The sequence below is a fragment of the Rhineura floridana genome, chromosome 7 (genome assembly GCF_030035675.1).
Source record: "Rhineura floridana isolate rRhiFlo1 chromosome 7, rRhiFlo1.hap2, whole genome shotgun sequence".
Taxonomy (NCBI): domain Eukaryota; kingdom Metazoa; phylum Chordata; class Lepidosauria; order Squamata; family Rhineuridae; genus Rhineura; species Rhineura floridana.
The window spans coordinates 154,002,553-154,024,255 of NC_084486.1; the positions used below are offsets into that span (position 1 = coordinate 154,002,553).

Consider the following 21,703-nt stretch of genomic DNA (forward strand, 5'->3'; position numbering starts at 1 on the left):
CTGTTGAAAAAGGCTCCTGTGGGGCACATAGTTGCAGGTGGACTGTGCACCTGAGCCAAGGAACATGCCACAAGCGGAGGCACTCCCCTTTCTACCCTGGGGAAACATGTCCTTCACCTTAAATGTAGCACAACTTGAAAGCACATGAATTGAAAGCATATTTCCCTCCCACCCCAAAAAGAATCCTTGGAACTATATAAGGGTGCTGGGTATTGCCGCTCTATGGGGAGTAAACTACAGTTCCCAGGATTCTTTTGGGGGTGTGTGAAATGTGATTTAAATGTATGGAGTGAATGCAGTCCCCGAAGATAAGCCAAATGCCCGTCCACGGGGGGCTCTCAAGAAGATTCGAACAGATGTCCCCCGCCACCAAACATAACACACTTCCTCTCAAAGTGGAAGCCCCAACCTGACCCTCTGTGACCAGGCCTGGGGAGGGCACGCTAGACACTGCGTCAACCAGACTTTGAATCCCATGCTTCATTTACCCCTCATAGAGCGACGGTTCTCAGCACCTGTGACTAGCTACAGTGCCCAGGATTCTTTGGGGAAAACAATGTGCTTTAAATGTATGGTGTATATGAAGCTAACAACATCTGCCGGATCAGGAGGAGGGAGAGGCTCAATCCCGATCAGGACTGTGGCCCAGAGAGAAGGGGGGCTTTAATTATTCCCCCAAAGCTGCTACTTGCCCTGAAAGTGCACAATTAATGCCAGGTTTGGCTCTGACTTGACTCTTAAGTCCACTGTCTCTAGTACACTCATCTTTCTTCCCAATGAAACCCCCTCCTCTGTTGTCTCCGCTGTGTTGAGTTTAAGGGGTAAGCTCCTCAGAGCAGGGACCTCTCCTCTTCTGCTTTTGAGAAGCACCAGTGCCCATCGATGGCACAGTCGTCACAGTCACCCTCTATACTAACAGCAAACTCCTTCTCTGAGTGTGGATCTTTATGGGGCTGAAAAAGTACCGTCCGTACAAAACAGGGAGGAATCAACAGGCTTGGGATACAGGAGAATAAAAACATAATAGGAAAAAACACTAAGGAGGAAAAGGTGGAGAAGCCAAAGTAGCCCAGAGCATGCTCTGCGGCCACAGAATGCTGAGCATCTGTTGAGGGGGCAGAATGAAAAATGGGGAGTGGAATGGAATGTCCTCAAAAGAAGGCATGGCTGGCTAACTGGCTCACCAAACAGGAACTCTCTGCACTGCAACATTTTGTTGCAGCTCCCACTTGTATAGTTAATAATAGCCAGAAGTCCCCCACTCCAAACCCCCAAATCCCTCCCTTGCGTCAAGCCTCACCACCTTCCACATGGCCCAGGCTGATTGAAGGCCATGTGCCTCTTTCTTACAGTGTGGTCCCACTCATCACCAGACTTGTGGGCTCGGTCAAAGGCCCCGCCCTCTTGCAGCATCATGGCTCTCTCTCTAAGACTCACCTTGTGGCTCACGTACACGCAAGTCGCATAGATCAGCCCCAAGATGCCAATCAAGAACAGGCACATGATGAATTTGAAGGACTCTCGGTAGAGTTTGAAGTTCAGAGGCTTTGGGTAAAGGATGGACCTCACCAGATCTCCCTTGGCCGTGTTGAACCCTGCAGCAAAGCATTACATGGGCAACGTGGTCATTTTCGGGGTGGGGGAGGGAGGAACAGACGTTGCTCACATGTGGGTGAGTGGGGAGAGCCCAAGGAGTGGGGGTGGGGTAGGGATGGGGTTCGCTATCTGATTCCATTCCGTTTTTCAGTTAATCAAATGGGCTGCCAGTTCCTATTCGCTATAAATTATGTTCCACTAGTTATCCCCACTCCCAGTTCTCCCTTTTTTATTCGTTATATTTTCTGAAAAATTATGTCATTTTCTGTTATTTCTTATGCTGATGTATATTTATATAATGTATACAGCAGCAGCAGATTACAGAAATAATTACGTAAATAATTACATAATTCTTGCAGCGAACTTTAAAAAAATGACAGTGTCGCTAACAGCCGCGAACACACACAAAAGGTGGGAGCCTGTTCAACAACGAGACAAACTTGCAGATTATCCCAGAATTCAATACCAAATCCAATTTTGGGAATATTCTACACCATCCTTAGGCTGGGGGGAAGGGCAGAGGCTGGCTGTGCATTCCCTAAATCAAGGCAGCAATATGTAAAGGGACCTCTAATTCCTGGGCCCCAATGAAAGCAACCACCACAAAGCGCACTTACAGCTGATCCAATGTTTCCAGTTTTGAGAGTTGGCACATATCCCATTTTTAGGGGATCACTGAACGTTCTCGGATGCAGTTACCTTTTCACGTGACTTCAACACTGAAATCAAGCACTCAGAAAACGTTCTCTCTGTAGTTTGCTGCAACCTGCAGGGCTACATGTTTTTTCTATATGGTTGCTGTTGTTAGTACATTTGAAAGTGAATAGTTTCCTCTTGGCACCAGGCTAGCCAAGCTTCATGTGGTGTTTGTATGCATTCTTTGTGCGTGACACTGATTATGCAACGCTCACAGAAGAGAATCAAAGACCCATGGAGCTAGAAAAGACCTCAGAGATCATCTAGTCCAATCCCTTGCCAACTGAGGGGGGGGGGAACTGTTCAGTTTTGTATTTTGCGTTATTTTTCTAACCTATATATTAGTGCTATTTCTTTTGAGAGAGAGTCACACCATTCTACAGCTTTGTGGCCTCTAGCATATTTCCAAACAGGGAGGTAAAGATTGTGATATCAGCTTTGGGAGTTGCTTTTGGATATTTTAGCTTGAGCTTTATTGTTGAGCTTTATGCCCCTTTACATTTTGTGTAAACTGCTTTGAGCACAGACAATCTTGTCGAAAATGTGGCATATAAATAAATTCACTATTGACTATATCGCACCCATTCCAGTTTCCCATTCCCATAATACACCTCTAATACTCCCTGAGGAGGGCTTCAACTTTCCATGAGCAAATCAACTTAAAGCTGTAAAGGTGTACAGCGTTTAAAAACAAGATTTAAATATCTATAACAATCTATAGCAATGCTTCCACATTACAGGTTTTATAGGAAAGGATGCCCACTAATGCCTAAGTAGTAACAAGCCTCCAGGTGCTGGGGTGGGTGGGTTGAAATGGTTCTGGCCTAGATTCTCGAGGGGTCTGCTCCAATCCAAACATTCTGGAGTCTGAAACCCCACCCCCACCCCTTTGCTACTCTTGTGGATATAAACTTTAAATTATAAAGGTTTGGGCAGTAATATTCATTAAGAATTACTGGCTCAAGCCAGTATTTTACATCTTTCCCTCCTAAAAACTCCAAATCCAGCCACATCCAGGGAATGTTAATGAGGAATGTTGTAAAAATCACAAAGTAAAATGTGGAAATGCAGATTCTGCAAGAAGTTTCCAATCAGGATAGCATGCTTGAGATTGGTCATCACCACCAATGTAATCCACTTCTTGCATCTGATAAAGAGTTTATTCACTGAATTTCATCCTGGCAAAGGGCCATGAGCAGTATTTCTGTGTGCGTTTCTGCTGTTTTGCACGACCCGGACAGATATTCCCACCCTTCCAAAGTCACAAAGCCATTTAACTCACCAGTCTGCAACACGACAGCCCTTGCTGGCCCCTTGCCAGCTCGCCTGGTCTGGATGACCTCCGTGCCACAGAAGAGGACGTGCCGTCTGTAATCCTCCATGCTGTGCACTTTCCAGGGCAGGGTGTCGTCCGTGTGGGGCAAGGGGGTCTTGGTCACTGGAACACTTTCACCTACAAATGCATTCCAAATCCCAACTGGCTCAGTGGACAACATCTACCTCATCATCACTCTGGTGGTGGTTGTGGCTGGTGATGACAACAACAATATCATTATCATTCATAAAACCATCAATGTGCATGGATTATTATTATATCTGCACAAAGCTCTACCATTTCAACAGTCATGGCTTCCCCCAAATAATCCTGGGAACTATAGATTGTTAAGGGTGCAGATCTGCAATTCTCAGAGTACAGTAGGGCCCCGCTTACTGGCGCTCAGCTTACCGGCGTTCCGCTAATGCGGCAGCTTTCCTCCCCTCTTTTAAAGCCGATTTTGGGGCATTTTGCGGCATTTTTGCACAACATGCCCCATTAAAGTCAATGGGGTTCTGCTTTACGGCAATTTCCGCTTTACGGCGGGGGTCCGGAACGGAACCCACCATATAAGTGGGCCCTACTGTAGTTTAACAGTCAATCCCTCTTCCCAGGGAACTCTGGGGATTGTCACTCTGTGATGGAAGGAACAGTTTGTTCTTACCATAAACGGTGTTTGTTCATGGATGACAAGAGGTCTCCAAGTGGGTATAGTAGCTCCCTCTACAGCTCAGAGACAGGAAACGCTTCAGCAAATACTTTTGCTCCTCCCCTCTTGTTGAGGCTCAGTTTCATTTCTTGGAAAAGGTTTAAAGATCAGCCTCAACAGGGTACAATTGCCCCTGAAGGACCAGGTCCGCAGCCTGGGGGTTGTTCTTGATTCCAGGCTGTCCATGGAGGCTCAGATTTCGGCAGTGAGCCGGGCAGCCTGGTACCAACTACACCTCATACGCAGACTGCAACCCTACCTCCCTGTTCATCAGCTCCCACTGGTAGTACATGCCCTGGTCACCTCTCGATTAGACTACTGCAATGCGCTCTACGTGGGGTTACCCTTGAAAATGGTCCGGAAACTTCAACTGGTACAGAATGCGGCAGCTCGTTTTCTTACAAACAGCCGTCGCCGTGATCATATTACACCAGTATTATTTAATCTACACTGACTTCCAGTAGTTTTCCGGGCCCAATTCAAGGTGTTGGTGTTAACCTTTAAATCCCTATACGGTTTCGGCCTGGTTTATCTGAAGGAGCACCTCCAGCGTCACCAACTATGCCGCCCGACAAGATCCGCCACGCAGGGCCTTCTCTCAATCCCACCAACAAAAGTAGCTAGGTTGGTGGGGACTAGAGAGAGGGCTTTTTCGGTGGCGGCCCCCACTCTCTGGAATTCCCTCCCGTTCGATCTTCGACATGCCCCTTCCCTGGATACCTTCCGCCGAGCATTAAAAACTTGGCTGTTTGGTCAGGCCTTTGAGACTATCGGGATGGGCTAATTATATACTCAATCCCCGCTGCTATGTATTACAATTGCTGCTATTCTGTCACTGATGATTATTTGTATTTTATTGTATTTACTGTATTTTGTATTTTATTGAATTTAATATGTACGCCGCCTAGAGTGGCTTCGGCCAGATAGGCGGCCTAAAAATTAAATTATTATTATTATTATTATAAACTCATGAATCAAACACAGTACACGAGAACAAAAGAACACTCATCCATACAACAAGCGTGTTAGGAAAAAACCTTTAGGAATAAGGTTAACTGACCATTGACAAATAGAGTAGAAAGGAGTGATGGCACTCCAATTCAGTCCCAGCCACTGGAAAATCAATCAATCAATCAAATACTGTAAGGGTGGGCCTTGGAGACCTCTTGTCATTCATGAAGAAACACCATTTATGGTAAGAACAAACTGTTCCTTCTCTCATGGATGACAGAGGTCTCCAAGTGGGATGTACTAAAGCTGCAGACCTAGGGTGGGACAATGGTAGGCCCAAAGGAGGATACGACTTGTTTCAGAACTCTGGCCAAATGATGCCTCCACCAAGGTGTATAGGTCAATTTTGTAGTGCCTGGTGAAGGTACTGGGAGTGGCCATGTCACTGCCTTACAGACATCTAGTATCGGTGCATTTGTAGAATGCGGACCTAGTGGAATGTGCTGTAATGTGCAGTGGTGATTGCAAGTGTAGGGACTCATATGCTAAAGAAATGCAAGGTCTGATCCAACGAGCCAGAGCCAGACTTGATACATTTTTCCCCATAGTGGGCAGGATGGAAGGACACAAACAGGGACTCGGATCGCCTAAATGGTTTGGTTCTATTGATATACACCTTCAGTGACATCTAATCTGCAATGAATGCCACGCCTTCTCTTTGGTGTGAGAAGGGTTGGGACAGAAGAAGGAAGAATTATTTCCTGTTCCCTGTGGAAGGCCATGTTTACTTTGGTGACAAAGGCTGGGTTAGTGCGTAGCACCACCCTGTCTTTTTTGGAAAATACATAAGTGCTTTTCAACAGATGGAGTGTGCAGCTCAGACACCCTACGTGCTGTCATAATAACCACGAAAAGCTTTGAAGGAAAGAATTCTTACAGGGACCGACCCCAGATTTCAAGCAGGTTAGCATCAGCATCATAACAACATTACATTTGAGGGCCAGATCTAACCTGCATCTCCTGCTTTCCTGTGTTGTGGAAAGAAAACATGAGGTAATGAGTCCCTGGTAACTCTTATGCCAGAGAGACATATGGAGACTCATGCAACCAAATGTCTTACATGCGGCCGAGGTAAACTTAGAGAGCCCCTCGCACAACTAATAAAGGCCCAGCCTTCTCCACAGGATGAGCGAGATTGGAAGGAATTAATTAGGGCAAAGGGACCACAAAACATCATGGCTGGATTCACTAGAGATGCCATGATGGAGTAAACTCCAACTTATCGTTTCCAGCAAACATGGCTGATGGGTCAAGATGCTTTACCTCATACAGTCACCTAGTAGCAAGATTAAACAACCTGATTAATTTCAAAATGAAAGAAATATCTCAGAGACTATTGTTCCCATAAACCAATCAGAATTCCTTAAGGATATTTTTGTTTTGTTTCATAAATTTACCATTGTCTTAAGGCCACCCCGTGGTTACACAGAGAGACAGCCCACAGCTTGGGTAGTCTTATAGCTACCATGTAGTTTATGCAGGGAGGAAGCCAGCAGCTTGTCTGGGTCCAACAGGCAAATATATGGAAGACAAGGCCAGCAGTGGTCACCAGACATGATGAACATGCCCTGACTGCCTAAACATGGACATGCTTTGAACCTCTAGCCACCCAAAATGGCAGGAGCCCGGTGCTATACTCGTGTCCTGCCTGCGAGCCTCCCCTGGACATAAGGGGTGCTGGAGAGTCAGCCACAGGAAGTAGATGCCCAGGGACATATTCTGTGCAATAACCAGACCAGAGGACTACCTGTCAAAACAAAATCAGTAAAATCAAAAAGATTTATTTTTTTTATTTAACTACTGAAATGCTTAATTGCAGGTAGTGAAGCCGAATATCCATACAAATATGCCAATGTGTGTAACTTTGAGTCAAGTTACACAAACTGAACAGTGAAGTAAGTTTTACCAAAGGCTAAATTGATTTGATAAATTTAATACGGAATTTTAAACTATTATAAGTCGCCCAGGGACCTGCAGATGAAAGTCAGGAACTGACTGAACCACCACCACCTTTTAGGAGAAACTGCACCTCAGCGCATATATGTCAATGTGAGTAACCTTGAACCTAGTTATTATAGTGAAGTAAACCTTACCAAATGCTAAATGGATTTTTAAACTGTCTTAAGTCGACCAGGCGCCCCTAGTGAAGGGAAGACTTAACCAAGCGGTCAGCTTAATTTACATTCACCCAGGATGATAACAAGGGAACCCTGAGCGCTTCAAAGGAAGTAACTGGATAAATCCAAATATTTACTCAGACAGTTATGAAGGGCTGCAACTATTCAGAGAAGCAAACTGGAACTTTGCACTGACACGCTAGAAGTGGATAGGGTAGAAAACCTCATGTAATAGACAAGCTATATTCAGCTTAATTTACTTATCTTGCTTATTTACATATTCCAACCAGAATGACAGTAAGATCCTCCTCGGTAAGGAAGTAACTAGATAAATCCAAAACGTTCACACAGACAGTTATGAAGGGCTGCAAAAATTGTACAGAGTTATGAAGGGCTGCCACTGTCCATGGGAACAGACTGGGTCTTCCAACTGCAGCCCATGAGGCAATTCATATACCTTCACTACACTGAGGGCGTGGGTTATTCTACAATTGCCTCTGAAGATGGTCTGCTACTGTTCAGGCCTTGGGAGAACTGGAGCTTGAGCTGTGGCTCATGAGGCAATCCATATGCCCTCCTTACACTGAGGCCCCCTAGAGGAGTCACCACATTATTCTACTGTTGTGCTGGAAACGGCCTGCTGGTGTTCAGGCCTAGGGAAAAGAGGAATCAGGCATCTTAGAAATATTGAACCTGCTGTTCCAGTGCATCTCACAAAGGCTTTCCAGCCGAGGACTATGACATCTCTCTGCCCTACAGTTGTGAACGGAAGCTAGGCCCTTTCCACAGTCACTAGACACACCAGGATCAAGTGGCAACTGAGGTACCATAAGAAAGGCGGGAAAAAACTCCTTAGCAAAGGACTATGCCATATCCCTGCCCAAGGGCTCTGAATGGAAAGCCAGGCCCTTTCCACCATCACTGGACAGACTTTGTTGTTGTTATGTGCCTTCAAGTCGATTACGACTTATGGCGACCCTCTGAATCAGCGACCTCCAAGAGCATCTGTCATGAACGACCCTGTTCAGATCTTGTAAGTTCAGGTCTGTGGCTTCCTTTATGGAATCCATCCATCTCTTGTTTGGCCTTCCTCTTTTTCTACTCCCTTCTGTTTTTCCCAGCATTATGGTCTTTTCTAGTGAATCATGTCTTCTCATTATGTGTCCAAAGTATGATAACCTCAGTTTCATCATTTTAGCTTCTAGTGACAGTTGTGGTTTAATTAGTTCTAACACCCAATTATTTGTCCTTTTCACAAGTCCATGGTATGTGCAAATTTCTCCTACAACACCGCATTTCAAATGAGTTGATCTTCTCTTACCTGCTTTTTTAACTGTCCAACATTCACATACATAGAGATTCGGAAATGCCATGGTCTGAATGATCCTGACTTTAGTGTTCAGTGATACATCTTTGCATTTGAGGACCTTTTCTAGTTCTCTCACAGCTGCCCTCCCCAGCCCTAGCCTTTTTCTGATTTCTTGACTATTGTCTCCATTTTGGTTAATGATTGTGCCAAGGTATTGATAATCCTTGACAAGTTCAATGTCCTCATTGTCAACTGTAAAGTTACACAAATCTTCTGTTGTCGTTACTTTAGTCTTCTTGAAGTTCAGCTGTAGTCCTGCTTTTGTGCTTTCCTCTTTAACTTTCATCAGCATTCATTTCAAATCATTACTGGTTTCTGCTAGTAGTATGGTATCGTCTCCATATCTTAAGTTGCTGATACTTCTCCCTCCAATTTTCACACCTCCTTCATCTTGGTCCAATCCTGCTTTCCGTATGATATGTTCTGCGTACAGATTAAATAAATAGGGTGATAAAATACACAACCCTGTCTCACACCCTTTCCAATGGGGAACCGATTGGTTTCTCCATATTCTGTCCTTACAGTAGCCTCCTGTCCAGAGTAAGGTTGCACATCAGGACAATCAGATGCTGTGGCACCCCCATTTCTTTTAAAGCATTCCATAGTTTTTCATGATCTACGCAGTCAAAGGCTTTGCTGTAATCTATAAAGCACAGGGTGATTTTCTTCTGAAATTCCTTGCTCCGTTCCATTATCCAACGTATGTTTGCGATATGATCTCTGGTGCCTCTTCCCTTTCTAAATCCAGCTTGGACATGTCGCATTTCTTGCTCCATATATGGTAAGAGCTTTTGTTGTAGAATCTTGAGCATTACTAGGACCATAAAATTGTGGGAAACCTCCTCAGGTACCACAAAAATGGTGGGAAAACTCCTCAGCAAAGGGCTATGCCATATTGGATTTTATTGTGTATATTTATATTTCTCTGTTGTACACTGCCCAGAGAGCTATGCTAGTCGGGCGGTATAGAAATTCAACAAATAAATAAATAAAATAAAATCTCAGTCCAAGAGTCCGAACGGTAAACTTATGCCCTTTCCAGTCACTGGACAGACTAGAACCATAAAAACGGTGGGAAACCTCCTCAGCCCAAGGATTCTGCATAGCATAGCTAGGCCCTTTCCCCGGGGTTCTGAGTGGAAAAGCTAAGCCCTTTCCACAGTCACTGGGCAGGCTAGGACCCAAAACGCAGCGGAGAATGATAAAGAGCTGCCCATTTCTCTCACCACAAGCAAAGTCCACACCAAACGTTGCTTCTCTGGCACAATTTCTGAGAAGGAATACCTGGAAGGTATTGGCTGCCTTGCTTACCTAACGGCCTGAGGTGACCACGTACTGGACACACAAGGCGAAGACCAAATTGCAGGTCAACATTCCTCCCGGTGGAATTCCTGCTGATACGGGCTGTGAAATGTATGAAAACTGCTGGCCACCGAGATGGCTGCAGCTGCATATCACTGTGCTGTGCCTCAATAATGATATCCATAAAAACAGACCAGGATGGCACAGCCATGGTTACACACATACAGTGAAAGGGAGCGGTACCAGATATTATATGGAGAAATTCCTGATTAGTCAACACACACACTGGTAGAGGGTTGTGGTGGATTAGCGAAGCCAAAGTAACCGCATACCGCAGAGGGGAATGGTTTGACCTCTAAATGCAGCCAAGGACAAAAATAGCAAGGCCAAAATCACCACACACAGAGAAGAGCAGTTTGAGCTCTAAAGCCGCCAGCAGCAAAATTTACACCTCAGGCAAAAAAAGGTTGGGCGGCAAGACTTGTTGGGCTGTTGCTGGATGGGGGGATTAACCTGTTGCAACTGTGCTGACCTGTGAACAGGCTGCTGTTCTACAACTGAAGTGTGGCTTGATTGGCCATACCCCATTACTACCACCTCCTCAACAGAGGATGGGGTTCTTGCTCCCAATACACACTTGACATTAAATATGGGGGGGTCTGGAAAATGCAATTCGTCAGGTGCAGCAGCTCCACTGTGCTCCAAATGGCAGGCACCTCTGTCGTGCTCAGAAATGGTGGGCTGCTCCAAACAGATGGTGCTGCCGCTCCACTCCTTTCTGCAATAGCAGGCACTGGTGCTTCCCTGAACCCCAGAGATCTTAGAGACACCTCCGCGGACTTATCTACTGGAGATAGCACAGTGCCCCTTGAGGAAGTCCCCTCAGTGGGATCAGCAGCATCCAGTTTTGGTGCCTGCCGCATAATGGCGTGAGTCTGTAGCGGCTGGGTGCTGACTGTGGCTACCGCCAAGTGCTGCCCAAAGCTCTTAAAATGCATTTTCTTTGAAGGCTGCCTGCAGCTGGGTACTAAGGCCTTGGTAATTGTGCGTAGGCTTATGGGGGCTGGGAAGCTAAGCCCTGAAGTCATCCCTTCAAGCGGGTCATCGCTGCCAATAAGCAGCCCTTGCTGAAAATTGGTGGGAAGTCAGAGTGGGCAGGAAGTGACTGCGGCCACTGCTGAGTGCTGCCCAGGCTTTTAGGATATTTCTTCTCTCTTGCTGCATGACCTTTCGTTTTGTCCGTGTCTCGCAGGAAGAAGAACGAGAAAGACAGCTGACAGAAGGCAAAGAAAACTGACAGAGGGAAAGAGATGAAGAATGTGACAGATTTTTATTTTATTTTTTTTAACAAACAGAGGGGAAAGAAGCGTAAGAAACAAAGAAAGAGATAAGCACAGTAAGGGAGGAGAAACTATTATCCTTCAGAGAGGAAAGACAACTCAATAGGATGCTCTCCGAGCTGAGGCAGGAAACAAACTGAGCCTCAACAAGAGGGGAGGAGCAAAAGTATTTGCTGAAGCGTTTCCTGTCTCTGAGCTGTAGGGGGAGCTACAATACCCGCTTGGAGACCTCTGTTATCTATGAGAGAAAAAGGTTCCCCTAACATCTCTCAGCACCCCTAAAAACTACAGTTCCCAGGATTCTTTGGGGGAAGCCATGATTGTTGAAGTGGTAGTGCTCTGTGCAAATTTACTGATTTAATTGTCCAGCCATGGGCAAACGTATTTTAAACCAAAGCCAGGGAAAACAGTCTGGCTGCTTAATCTGCAGGCAGTGACCTGGAGTATATCCTTCATAATGATCAAAAACGCACCACCTACGTCACCTGCCCCCCTACCCCCCCCATCCTCTGTGAGGCATCTCAGGGATTGGCTCTCTCGAATTTCCCTCCTCTGCCTAAGAAACAGCCAGAGGTTGTGGTGGCAGAAGGAGTGCATGCCTGGAAGGGAGGAAGGAGGCCAGCGCTTTGTACCTGTGAGCATCCCCTCGTTGACCACGCAGCTTCCGTCTATGAGGATGGCATCACACGGCAGAGCAATCTTCCGGCCTTCCAAGAGAAGGACGTCCCCTGGAACTAAATAGCAAGACTCCAACTGACAGCTGCCTGAAGAAAAGGGAGGAAAGGCTGCTTAGAAATAAGTTGGCTGCGGCTTTATGGCTACCTTGAATTACGGCTCAAGCCGGCCATGCATTGCAGTGTGACTCTGTCCTTAGACTCCAGTTGGGTGACAGCCATTTTTAAGAGACACACTGAGGCATAGTAAGAATACAGGTAAAACTGCCTGTGAAAACTTAAGTCAAAACTAATGTCAAGGGCCAGGCCGAGTTCCTGACACGTTTCCAGAAGGAGGGGTGCCAGAGCTTGCGAGCCACGATCCAGAAACGCCCTCTCTTCTGCCAGGGGCCTTTCTGCTGTTTATCTGATACCTGGTGGGTGCTGACAGGAAGGCGCTCTGAGGATGTAAACCGCAGAGACTGTGGGATGATCCCTGTGGGTTGGGTGGCCCAAGACACTGAGGCCTTTGAAGGTCCAAGCAGCACCTTGAATTGGAGCTGCACGCTGGTGGGGGGTGTAGAGAGAGCGGAGGAGGGAGGATGGCTTTTGGAAGGGCCGGATATGGAGCAGGGGAGGGCAGCTGGGTAAGTACCCCATTACACACCTTCGTGCTTGGTCCACCCTGTGACTTGGACTCTGTTGTACTCCTCTACCAGGTTGTGCAGCTTGACAGATTGCTGTGGGAAGAAGAATGTTAGCCACTGGAATGATTCCTGAGCAGGGCCTGCTGGGCTGATGAGGGCAGTTCCAGACTGCCACTCTTTTGCAGGTGGGATCCAGTCGCTTGCCCGGCAAAATCAGGTGGCCCACTTATAGTTGACTGGGATCTCTTGCACCACAAACTCACTTCCCCTCAGAAGAGGACATATTGCAATAAGAAGGTGCCAGGTAAATGCATGGGCAAGTGAGGGATAACGCTTGTTAGACACCCAGTCATATAACCATCCCACAAACAAAACAGACTGAATGCTCACGCATCACCCAGCCAACCTCAACTAACTCCCTGCAAACTGTGCAAAGAAAGCAGGATGAAAGGGGTTGGAAGCAACCTGATGATGTCACCTCCAAGCAGGAGGGGGAGGGAGGCAGGGGAAATTCAGATCACACTCTTGCTTGAGATTTGCTATGTGGGCTCCTACTAGGAGGAAGGGTGGGATATAAATTTAATAAATAAATAAATATTAAATAAAATTTTGGTTGACAATCTGGAAAATCTAACAAAGGGTCAGTCATCAGGCATCCACAACCCTAACAGAGGGAAGTGAAATGTCAAAGGATTATCGATGGCAAAGAGGTGGAAGGGAAAATTGATAGGATTATCGGTGGCAAGCACTGCTCAAATTCTTTTTTTCTGCTCTGAAGAAAGAGATTCAGAGGGTCTGCTCAGCAAGAATGTTGTGCAGAAAGAGCTACAGATGGAGAGCAGTGTAATGTAGCGGACTGAGGCTGTGGGATCAAATTCCTGTTTAGTCACTCAACTAGATGAACCTCATAGACTTGTAGGGAGGATAAAATGGCAGGAAGAGAACTATGTTCACGAATGAAGTTTTATTATTTATTTATCATTTTATTTATACCCCGCCCTTCCTTCCAGCAGGAGCCCAGGGCAGTGATCACTTCAGGGTCTCTTTTTTGAGCTGCTGGATCAGTAAGGATGGTCCAAGGATCTCAACATCCTGTCTGCCGCATAGTCAGTGGCAAACCAGATGCCTGCAAGGAAATGCAGCCTCTGATCCTGGCGGCTGCACACAGCTATCGTGGCTAGAAGCCATTTACAGCCTTTTCCTCCTCCATGTATTTGTCTAGTTCTCTTTTAAAGCCATCCAAGTTGGTGGCCATCACTGCCTCCCATTCTTTAACTATAAGCTGTATGAAGAATTGCTTTCTTTTGTCTGTCCTGACTGTTCCAGCATTCAGCTTCACTGCATTGCCCCAGCTGGGATCAAGTATTTCTTCTCTCTATAAAACTTCTCTCTCTCTCTCTCCCCACCTCCATCGTGCATAATTTTATAGAGTAGAAAGAAAGTGCCCTCTAGGCATGTGCACGATAACCACCCCTCACCACTTTGCACCCTTAGCCAACCCCATATATCTAGGAGGAGGGCAGAGGGCTTCTGCTTCCGTTCAGAATTAAGCCCTGGGTTAGCAGAGGGGAAGCTGGGGGACCAATCTGAAACCAAGTTTTCGGACCATCACAGCAATCTTTCCTTTTTGTGGGTTTCTGGATCAAGCAAGTGGCCCAGACAGTTTCACTAAATCGGATGTCTGCTGCCCTACTCAAAAAAGCAGCTTTACGGCCTTAGGATTTGGGTCTTCTTAACAGAACTGTCAGTGGTTCCACAGATCCCATTACAGCAGGGGTGGGAACTGTTTTGGCTCCATGGAGCAGATCCTTATCAGGATCTGACTCACAGGCCAAAACAGACAGGTGGGTGGGGCCGCCCACTTGTCAATCACATGGGAACATTGTGACATGATTGGCAGGCGGGCAGGGTGCAGGGGCACCCATCTGCCAAAATCACTTGCACTTCCTTCAAGTCTGTAATTATGGACTTAAAAAGGGACAGAGGGACTTGGAAAAGCCTCTTTCAAGTCTCGCCTCTCCCCTTTTAAGTCCCTGATCATGGAGAATGAAAAGGGAAATAAATGCAAGGAGACTTGGAAAAGGCTTTAAGACAGCCTCCACTCTCCCATCTGAGCAAACAGGAGTGCAGGAACTGCCTTAAAGCCTTTTCAAAAGCCTCTTTGAAACAGCTCATGTATGACAGCTGCTTCAAAGGGCACTTTTGCACAGGGCTTAAATTCCTGCTCAGCTGGTGAATGGGGATTAAATCCTGCTGCATTGGCTGTGGAATCTTGTTCTCTGTACAAAACAAGACGAAGCAGCCAAGGCAGGATTAAATCGTCTCCTCCCTAGTAACCAGCTAATGAATGGGCATAGTTTGGGGAAAATGGCCTGAGAGGCCAAACAGGACCCCCTGAGGGCCATGATTGGGTAGGAGACTCCCCTGTCTGTGCTACAGAAAGGCCATTGCAGCTGAGGAGACTCTGCGTGCTTGCTTGGATGTGCACACATGAATGCATGTGTTGTAAAAAGCCCTCTGGGAAGCCCTTCCCAATCTGGCATCCTCCAGATGTTTTGGACTACAACTCCCATCTGTCCCAGCACCTTATGGTTATGACGCTAATGGGAGTTGTAGTCCAAAACATCTGTGGAGAATACCAGGGATGGAAATAACTGCTTGAAGGTAAAACAAATATAATCGATTGAGCATATCTTTCCCCACTACACACACATACACACATACCATGCCCCCCATAACAACAGACTGAAGGGGCACCAGGAAAAGCAAAGAAACAAGCCAGCTGAAGCAAAGCCAAATGGAAGAGATGCCTTCAGCAACCCTTCTGGAAGCCAACAAAGGGGTGAACATTTACAGTTCAAGTCCATTCATCCCAAATCAAAGGAATTTGCAAGGGCAGCAATGTTTTCCTTCCTCGGAAGGTGGTGGACTCTCCAACACTGCAGGCCTTCAAGAGGCAGCTGGACAGCCACCTGTCAGGGATGCTTTAATTTAGATTCCTGCATTGAGCAGGGGGTTGGACTCCATGGCCTTAGAGGCCCCCTCCAACTCTACTTATTCTATGGTTTCATTTGGATATGACATGACCAGCCCTAGGACATAGCACAGGATGATAATGTTGAAGAAGGTGTCCCTGGGCATACACAGAGCACATTTCCGGACCTACTGAAGTCCCAGTATATGGTGCTTGGATGAGAGGATAATGCTCTCTAAATAAATAAGAGGGCAAGGCCTTCTGGGAGACTTAAGCCACCACCACCCTCAAGCATCGTTATGTTTAGAATTAAAGCTCTATACAAAGGCAGGAGTCACCTCTTTTCCTGGGTTCGCAGGGAATGAGACTAACAATGGCAAATGAAACGCAGGCTTACCTTTCGAAGGTCATACACTGTGAGGGCAATTGAGATGATGGTAAGGATTATAATGGCAATGGAGTACTCGATGTACCCTTGGACCAGCCAGAGAATCAGGGTGAAGTCTTGGAAGATGTAAAAAGGGTTCAGAATCTACAAAAGAGCACAGGTTAAAAACTTTGTGTCTCTGACTGTTGAGCAATGCCCAAAATGGGCTCCATCATGTTGTGCCTCTTGCAAACTGCAGGTGAAGACAGATGTAACATTTTAGAGCGGGGGGGGGGCTTCATGGCAGCATTGAGGCATGACGCTAAACCATAGAGATCAACCTGAGGAGGAGAGAGGACGAGAAGAAGTCCCTCTCCACCCAGCCCACTGCAATGATATTGCCTACTGCTCCAGGGGCTGGACCTGACCCATGGACGGACAGTTCAGTGTGATGTGCATGAGCTAAAACAAGCCTGGGCTTGTGCACTGGGCCTTCCCTCGCCTCCCACACAGTTGGGAGGAGGACTTTGATCATGTTTAGCTTCACTTTCCCCTAATCTTGGCCTGTCAATGCATGCAAATCAAAGTTTAATGACAAACTGTGGTCAGGTTTTGAAAAACCAACTTCAGATCATGGTTTGTGAAGCTGGCTTGTTATGCTAAGCAGAATATCGTTGCACACAACCATAAGCCGAGACGCGGGGAATATGGAAGCAAAGCATGCCAAAGGCACACTCGCACTTATTCCTGCTCATGCACATCACACTCTTCCCTCTCTCCTCCACTGGCGAGCAGGGACCCCTATGCTGGAGATCAGGAGTGCACAGGCTTCTGGCTTGTAGGGCCTACTTTGTTGCTTACTTTTAGGATCCACTTTATTTTTTACCCAAGAACCACCAGCAGGTGCCGGGTGCAACAAATACAGAATTAAAATGAAAGAATTCTGAGATCAAGAATTAATCTGAGGGCGGTTTGTTTTTAATACCAAAACCTAACAGAGGTCACCGTCCTGCCACACACGAAAACCCTTCCCTGGTTATCTCTCCCTCTCCAAGCCGTCCATTTCAGGGACATAGCTATTGTGCGGATGGATGTACGTACAGATAGATGGATGGATAATTTAGATTTACAACACTTCCAAAAGGAGCTTGAGCTTTGGTGTACTGCACTTTGAAACCTCTGTATAAGACACTTTAAAAAATAAGGAGCCGGGGTGGAAAGGGACCCTGTTACCTCTTTAAAAAGCAATTTCCAGATTGGGCGAACTTCAATTTCAATTGCGTTGGGCCCACAAACCAACCTCCTGTGAAAGAGAGAGGGAGGAGAACCTGTCAATATCTGCACAACAAGCAGCCCAATCCTACAGGGTGGTGGAAGGGTGGGGAGCGGGGAAGGAGGAATGACCTATCTCGTCCTCACATGATCCCAGCCAATCAGGGATCAGGCTGTACGTGTGATGATGCCTTAATCAGTAAGATTAGGCAATGGTCAGAATGAGAACAATTCTTCTTGCCCATCGCTCAGAATGGAATTTTTGCCCTGTTCCCTTGAAAAATTACACAGGAGGCACATTTTGCAAGGGCCACCGATATCAAACTTGGCCCAAGGTTAGAAAAATATTTTGAACTCCTGGACACAAACATCAGATTGTTAGGGGACTATATCAAGGTTTGGTTTATTTGTTTGTTTAAGGTAACAGGCCTACTGAGTTTATGGCTGAGTTGAGATCTGAACCAGAGATCTGACAGTCTTTGCCCCCACCAGGACACCAGCTGAGTGAAGGAAGGTCAAAAGGAAGTGAATGAGGAGGGCCTGTTGGGTCTGCCCAAATCTGAGACAATGCCGGGTCTGCCTGACACACCTGAGAGCTTTCTCTTTCCTCGTCAACCCGTCTCCAAATTTGCGGTGTATTTCATAGCAGGTGTTGCTGTCCTCGAGCGACCTACAAAGGTGAAATAACATTTCTGGAAGGGCCCCTTTAATTCCTCAGAGTCTCCTCCTAGGCAGAGGTGGCTCCATGTCAGTGGGGCAATGGAATCCACTCCATGTTTTAGTCCAAACTTTCAAGGTGCTGCTAGGACCTTAAAAACTCACCCAACTCTTTGGAACTGTTTTTCTGTGAGGTCCCAGACGTAGCGGACTTTTTGCACCTGGATGTATCTCACCTACAAGAGAGCAACAAATGATTATTTATTTTGGCCAGTATTCAACTAAATAATTGCATGAGAGGCAGTTTGGAAATGGGGGGGGGATCTCTGTGACTCTGATGTCATGGTGAGACTCAGACCACTTCCTGGTGAAGTTTGGAATCACGGCAGCATTTCCCCTCTGCAGGGGTGGGGGCAACTAGGATCCCACCCCCAGAGACTTATGGATCCTGACAGATTCCTGTAGGCTCCGGGGGGAGGATTTTTCGAGTGGGCAGAACAGACGATCCCATGGAGGCTCTTGCCTTGTTCTGTAATGGCGAGATGCGAAGGGTGATCAGCACAATAACTAAGGAGTGCTTTCTCTCACACTGTGCAGCTTGCAACGCTCCCTGGGATTCTATGGAGTTGCAGGCAAGGAAACAGGCTAGATGATGGCTGGAATGCTGGTGGCACTGAACTTGGTCTGAGGCCGACCAAGCACAGGTTAGGGCACATATCTGCACCCACCATGTGACAATAAGGGCACTGAAGAAGTCTTACTTCACTGTCTCTATTGCATCCTCAGGGAATTGTCCAGCAGAGATTTTCCAGGTTGTCTGGAACCTGGTCTCACCTGCTGGTGCAGAAAGGCCTCTGGAGGCAAAAGAGGCCCGCTGTGGCCATTTAGCTCATCACTTTGAGGATAAAGTTGCTCGACCCCATGGCGATTTAGATGTTACCACTGTGGTTATGGTTCCAGCTGAGGTGTCCAATATTGAGTCTTTTCCAACTCTGTGGCATCCGTTTCTGTTTATGCCACCTGATGACCCAGAGAGCCACTGGAAGCGGTCATTAGGAGTCTGGGAGCAAGGTCATCAGTACATTGATAATACCCAACTCTTATTTCTTCATTGCATCTGAGTCAGGAGAGACTTGTATCCTAGAGTCTTGTGGGTGTGTCCAGGAGGTAGATCAGTTGGAATTGGATTGCACTCCCTCTGAAGGAGCAGATCTGCAATTTGGGGAAACTGATTCATCCGCTTCTGTCACTAGAGGCTGCAGCTAGCGCAGAATGCAGTGGCCAGCCTGCTCACAGGAGCAGCTTACTGGCAACATTTCACTCCTCTGCTGGCAGAGTCGCGCTGCTTGCCAGTTTGTTGCCAGGCTATGTTTAAGGTTCTTTTGTTAATTCACAAAGCCCTAAACAACCAAAGTACCTTAAGGATCATCTGATCCCATATGCTCCACCTCAATCACCCAGGTCCTCTGATGGGGCACTTCTTGTGGTTCCCCACACCCCTGGGGTCCGGTCAGCCTTTATTAGGGACCAAGCCCTCGGTGTGGCAGGCCCTGCCTTGTGGAATCATCCCTCCCAGTAGAGGCTTGGCAGGAATCATCCCTGCCTTAAGAACATAAGAACATAAGAAGAGCCTGCTGGATCAGGCCAGTGGCCCATCTAGTCCAGCATCCTGTTCTCACAGTGGCCAACCAGGTGCTTCTTTTAGATGTCACCTAAAATCCGAGTTATTTGGACAGGCCTTTGGAATGTGGATTTTCTTTTAACCAACCAATATTCATGGATGTTTTTTCTGATGTTTTATTGTTTTTATTGTGGCTGTTATTTTTTTGCATGGTGCGTTTTTACAAAAGTTCAGTTTAGAAACATTTCAATCAATAAATAACAAACGGATTGGGAGAGGCAGTTTTCTGTTTGGGTCAGGATGCTTTACAGTTGGAAAGAGGACTTACTGGAACCTGCAGTGGGCTCTTCGGATTCTGAACAGGGGCCTGCAAGCCTCAGCAAAAGCTGCAGCCTCAGCACTAGGGATCAGTCCCCCCTCTTCCATGTAGCCATGTGGGTTTGGTGGGGAGGTCTCCTGATCTCCACTTGCAGGTCCCAAGCAGATCCCATGATGCTCAGTGCCTCTGCATGCATACCACTTGCACATGGAAGCATTCAGGCCCATGCATAGGCTACAGCCCTCTCCCCTGACCCCCAGATAAGTATGGTGATGAAGATTCTCCAAGACACCCCGTATATGCTTGTAGTCTTCACTTTGCACAGGGCCTGGCTTGCATTGACAATGTCATCATCATCATCAATTGAATTTATATCCCGCTGTTTCTCCGCACGGAGCCCAGGGCAGCAAACTCATCCACAAACCAGTTTATCTTGGCATGTGCAATGGCTTAGAGACCTTGAACTCGGGAGATTTGTCCAAGGGAAGAAGACTTCAGGCACAACTTTTAGAAAGCAACATTTTCAGGTCAGGTTCACTCAATATCACCTATCCCTAAACTCTGCCTGATGCAAAATACATTTTCCTCCACTATGAAATGGGGCAGAGGAAGCGGAAATAACTAAACATCTTTTCAGTGCCCATCACCCCCTTGCCTGTCCACACTAAGAAATGCTTACTTTCATATCGGGCTTCTTTACGGCTTTGCTTAGAACAGAATCCCTGTCTGTACTGAGGATGTGATCCAGTTTCTCACTGTCCAAGAGTCTCAGCAAGTCAAGCCAGATCACCTTCTTTCTAGTATACTTTTGAAACTCATCCTAAGGGAGGAAAAAGACAGAAACCACAGAAACATTGGGTTAATCTTCTTGGAAATGGCACACCTATTAGAGGAGGAATTATATAATTATTAATGCAATGCTTAATAATGCTCTACTTCCTTTGTTGTGGAGCTCCATAAATTTCAGCCACAATGATTACAGCTTTCAAGAACAAGTAATTTGTTCTCCGTGTTGGGGGCCCATCCAGACATTCTTCCTATTGTGCATTCATGATGATTTGTGCCCATGGTGCGATCAGGGTGATCACACACAATCCTGCTTTCAATCCTGTTTGCACCTGTAAATGTTTTGGGGTGGCCATACTGCCTCATTTCCAATCAGTGCACATCCTGTAACTTCCAGCTGAACTCCTATAGCTTTTCATACCACAAATGTTCTGGGGGGGGGGTTGTGGGGCGTGTCCTACTTTGGCTGCACTAGGGCCCTTGCAGACAGTAAAAATGCTGCAGCACTGGGGAAGCATTGCAGAACAACTAATAAAGCAGAATTTATTATTATTATTAATAATAATAATGTTAATACCCCACCCTTCTACCCTAAAACAGGGCAATCAGGGCGGCTCACAATACAATCATAAACAATAAAAAAATTAAAAAATTAAAATAGATAAAATACAGTTAATCTAGGGGACTAAAGAGGTAAAACTAAAAAAGGGGGGAATAAAATCAGTTTCAGTGGGCTTCTGGGGGTAGGGTATTCCAGAACTTTGGGGCCACAGCTGAAAAGGCTCTCTCCTGCATTTCTGCCAGTCTAGCATCTTTCATTCCAGGCATGCAGAGGAGACCAGAGGCAGCTGATCATAAATCTTTATGAATGGGCCAGTATAAATCCACCACTAATACGCTCTTTTTGTATTACTGTGTCAAGAACACGTTGCAGAATACACCTGCAAAAAAG

At 46.5% G+C, this 21,703-nt stretch overlaps 1 protein-coding gene across 2 annotated transcripts in view; it reads right to left on the reverse strand.

Moving 5' to 3' along the window:
- LOC133389629 (probable cation-transporting ATPase 13A5) overlaps positions 1-21,703 on the reverse strand; it is a 68,592-nt gene that overhangs the window by 34,784 nt on the left and 12,105 nt on the right. For both annotated transcript variants that reach the window (XM_061637636.1, XM_061637635.1), the window contains 9 exons: positions 20,645-20,785; positions 18,191-18,261; positions 17,958-18,038; positions 17,330-17,399; positions 16,127-16,261; positions 12,776-12,848; positions 12,088-12,219; positions 3,575-3,745; positions 1,438-1,595 (listed from right to left, as the gene is read on the reverse strand). In XM_061637636.1, coding sequence (XP_061493620.1) covers positions 1,438-1,595; positions 3,575-3,745; positions 12,088-12,219; positions 12,776-12,848; positions 16,127-16,261; positions 17,330-17,399; positions 17,958-18,038; positions 18,191-18,261; positions 20,645-20,785 — 1,032 coding nt within the window. The remainder of the gene's footprint in view (positions 1-1,437; positions 1,596-3,574; positions 3,746-12,087; positions 12,220-12,775; positions 12,849-16,126; positions 16,262-17,329; positions 17,400-17,957; positions 18,039-18,190; positions 18,262-20,644; positions 20,786-21,703) is intronic.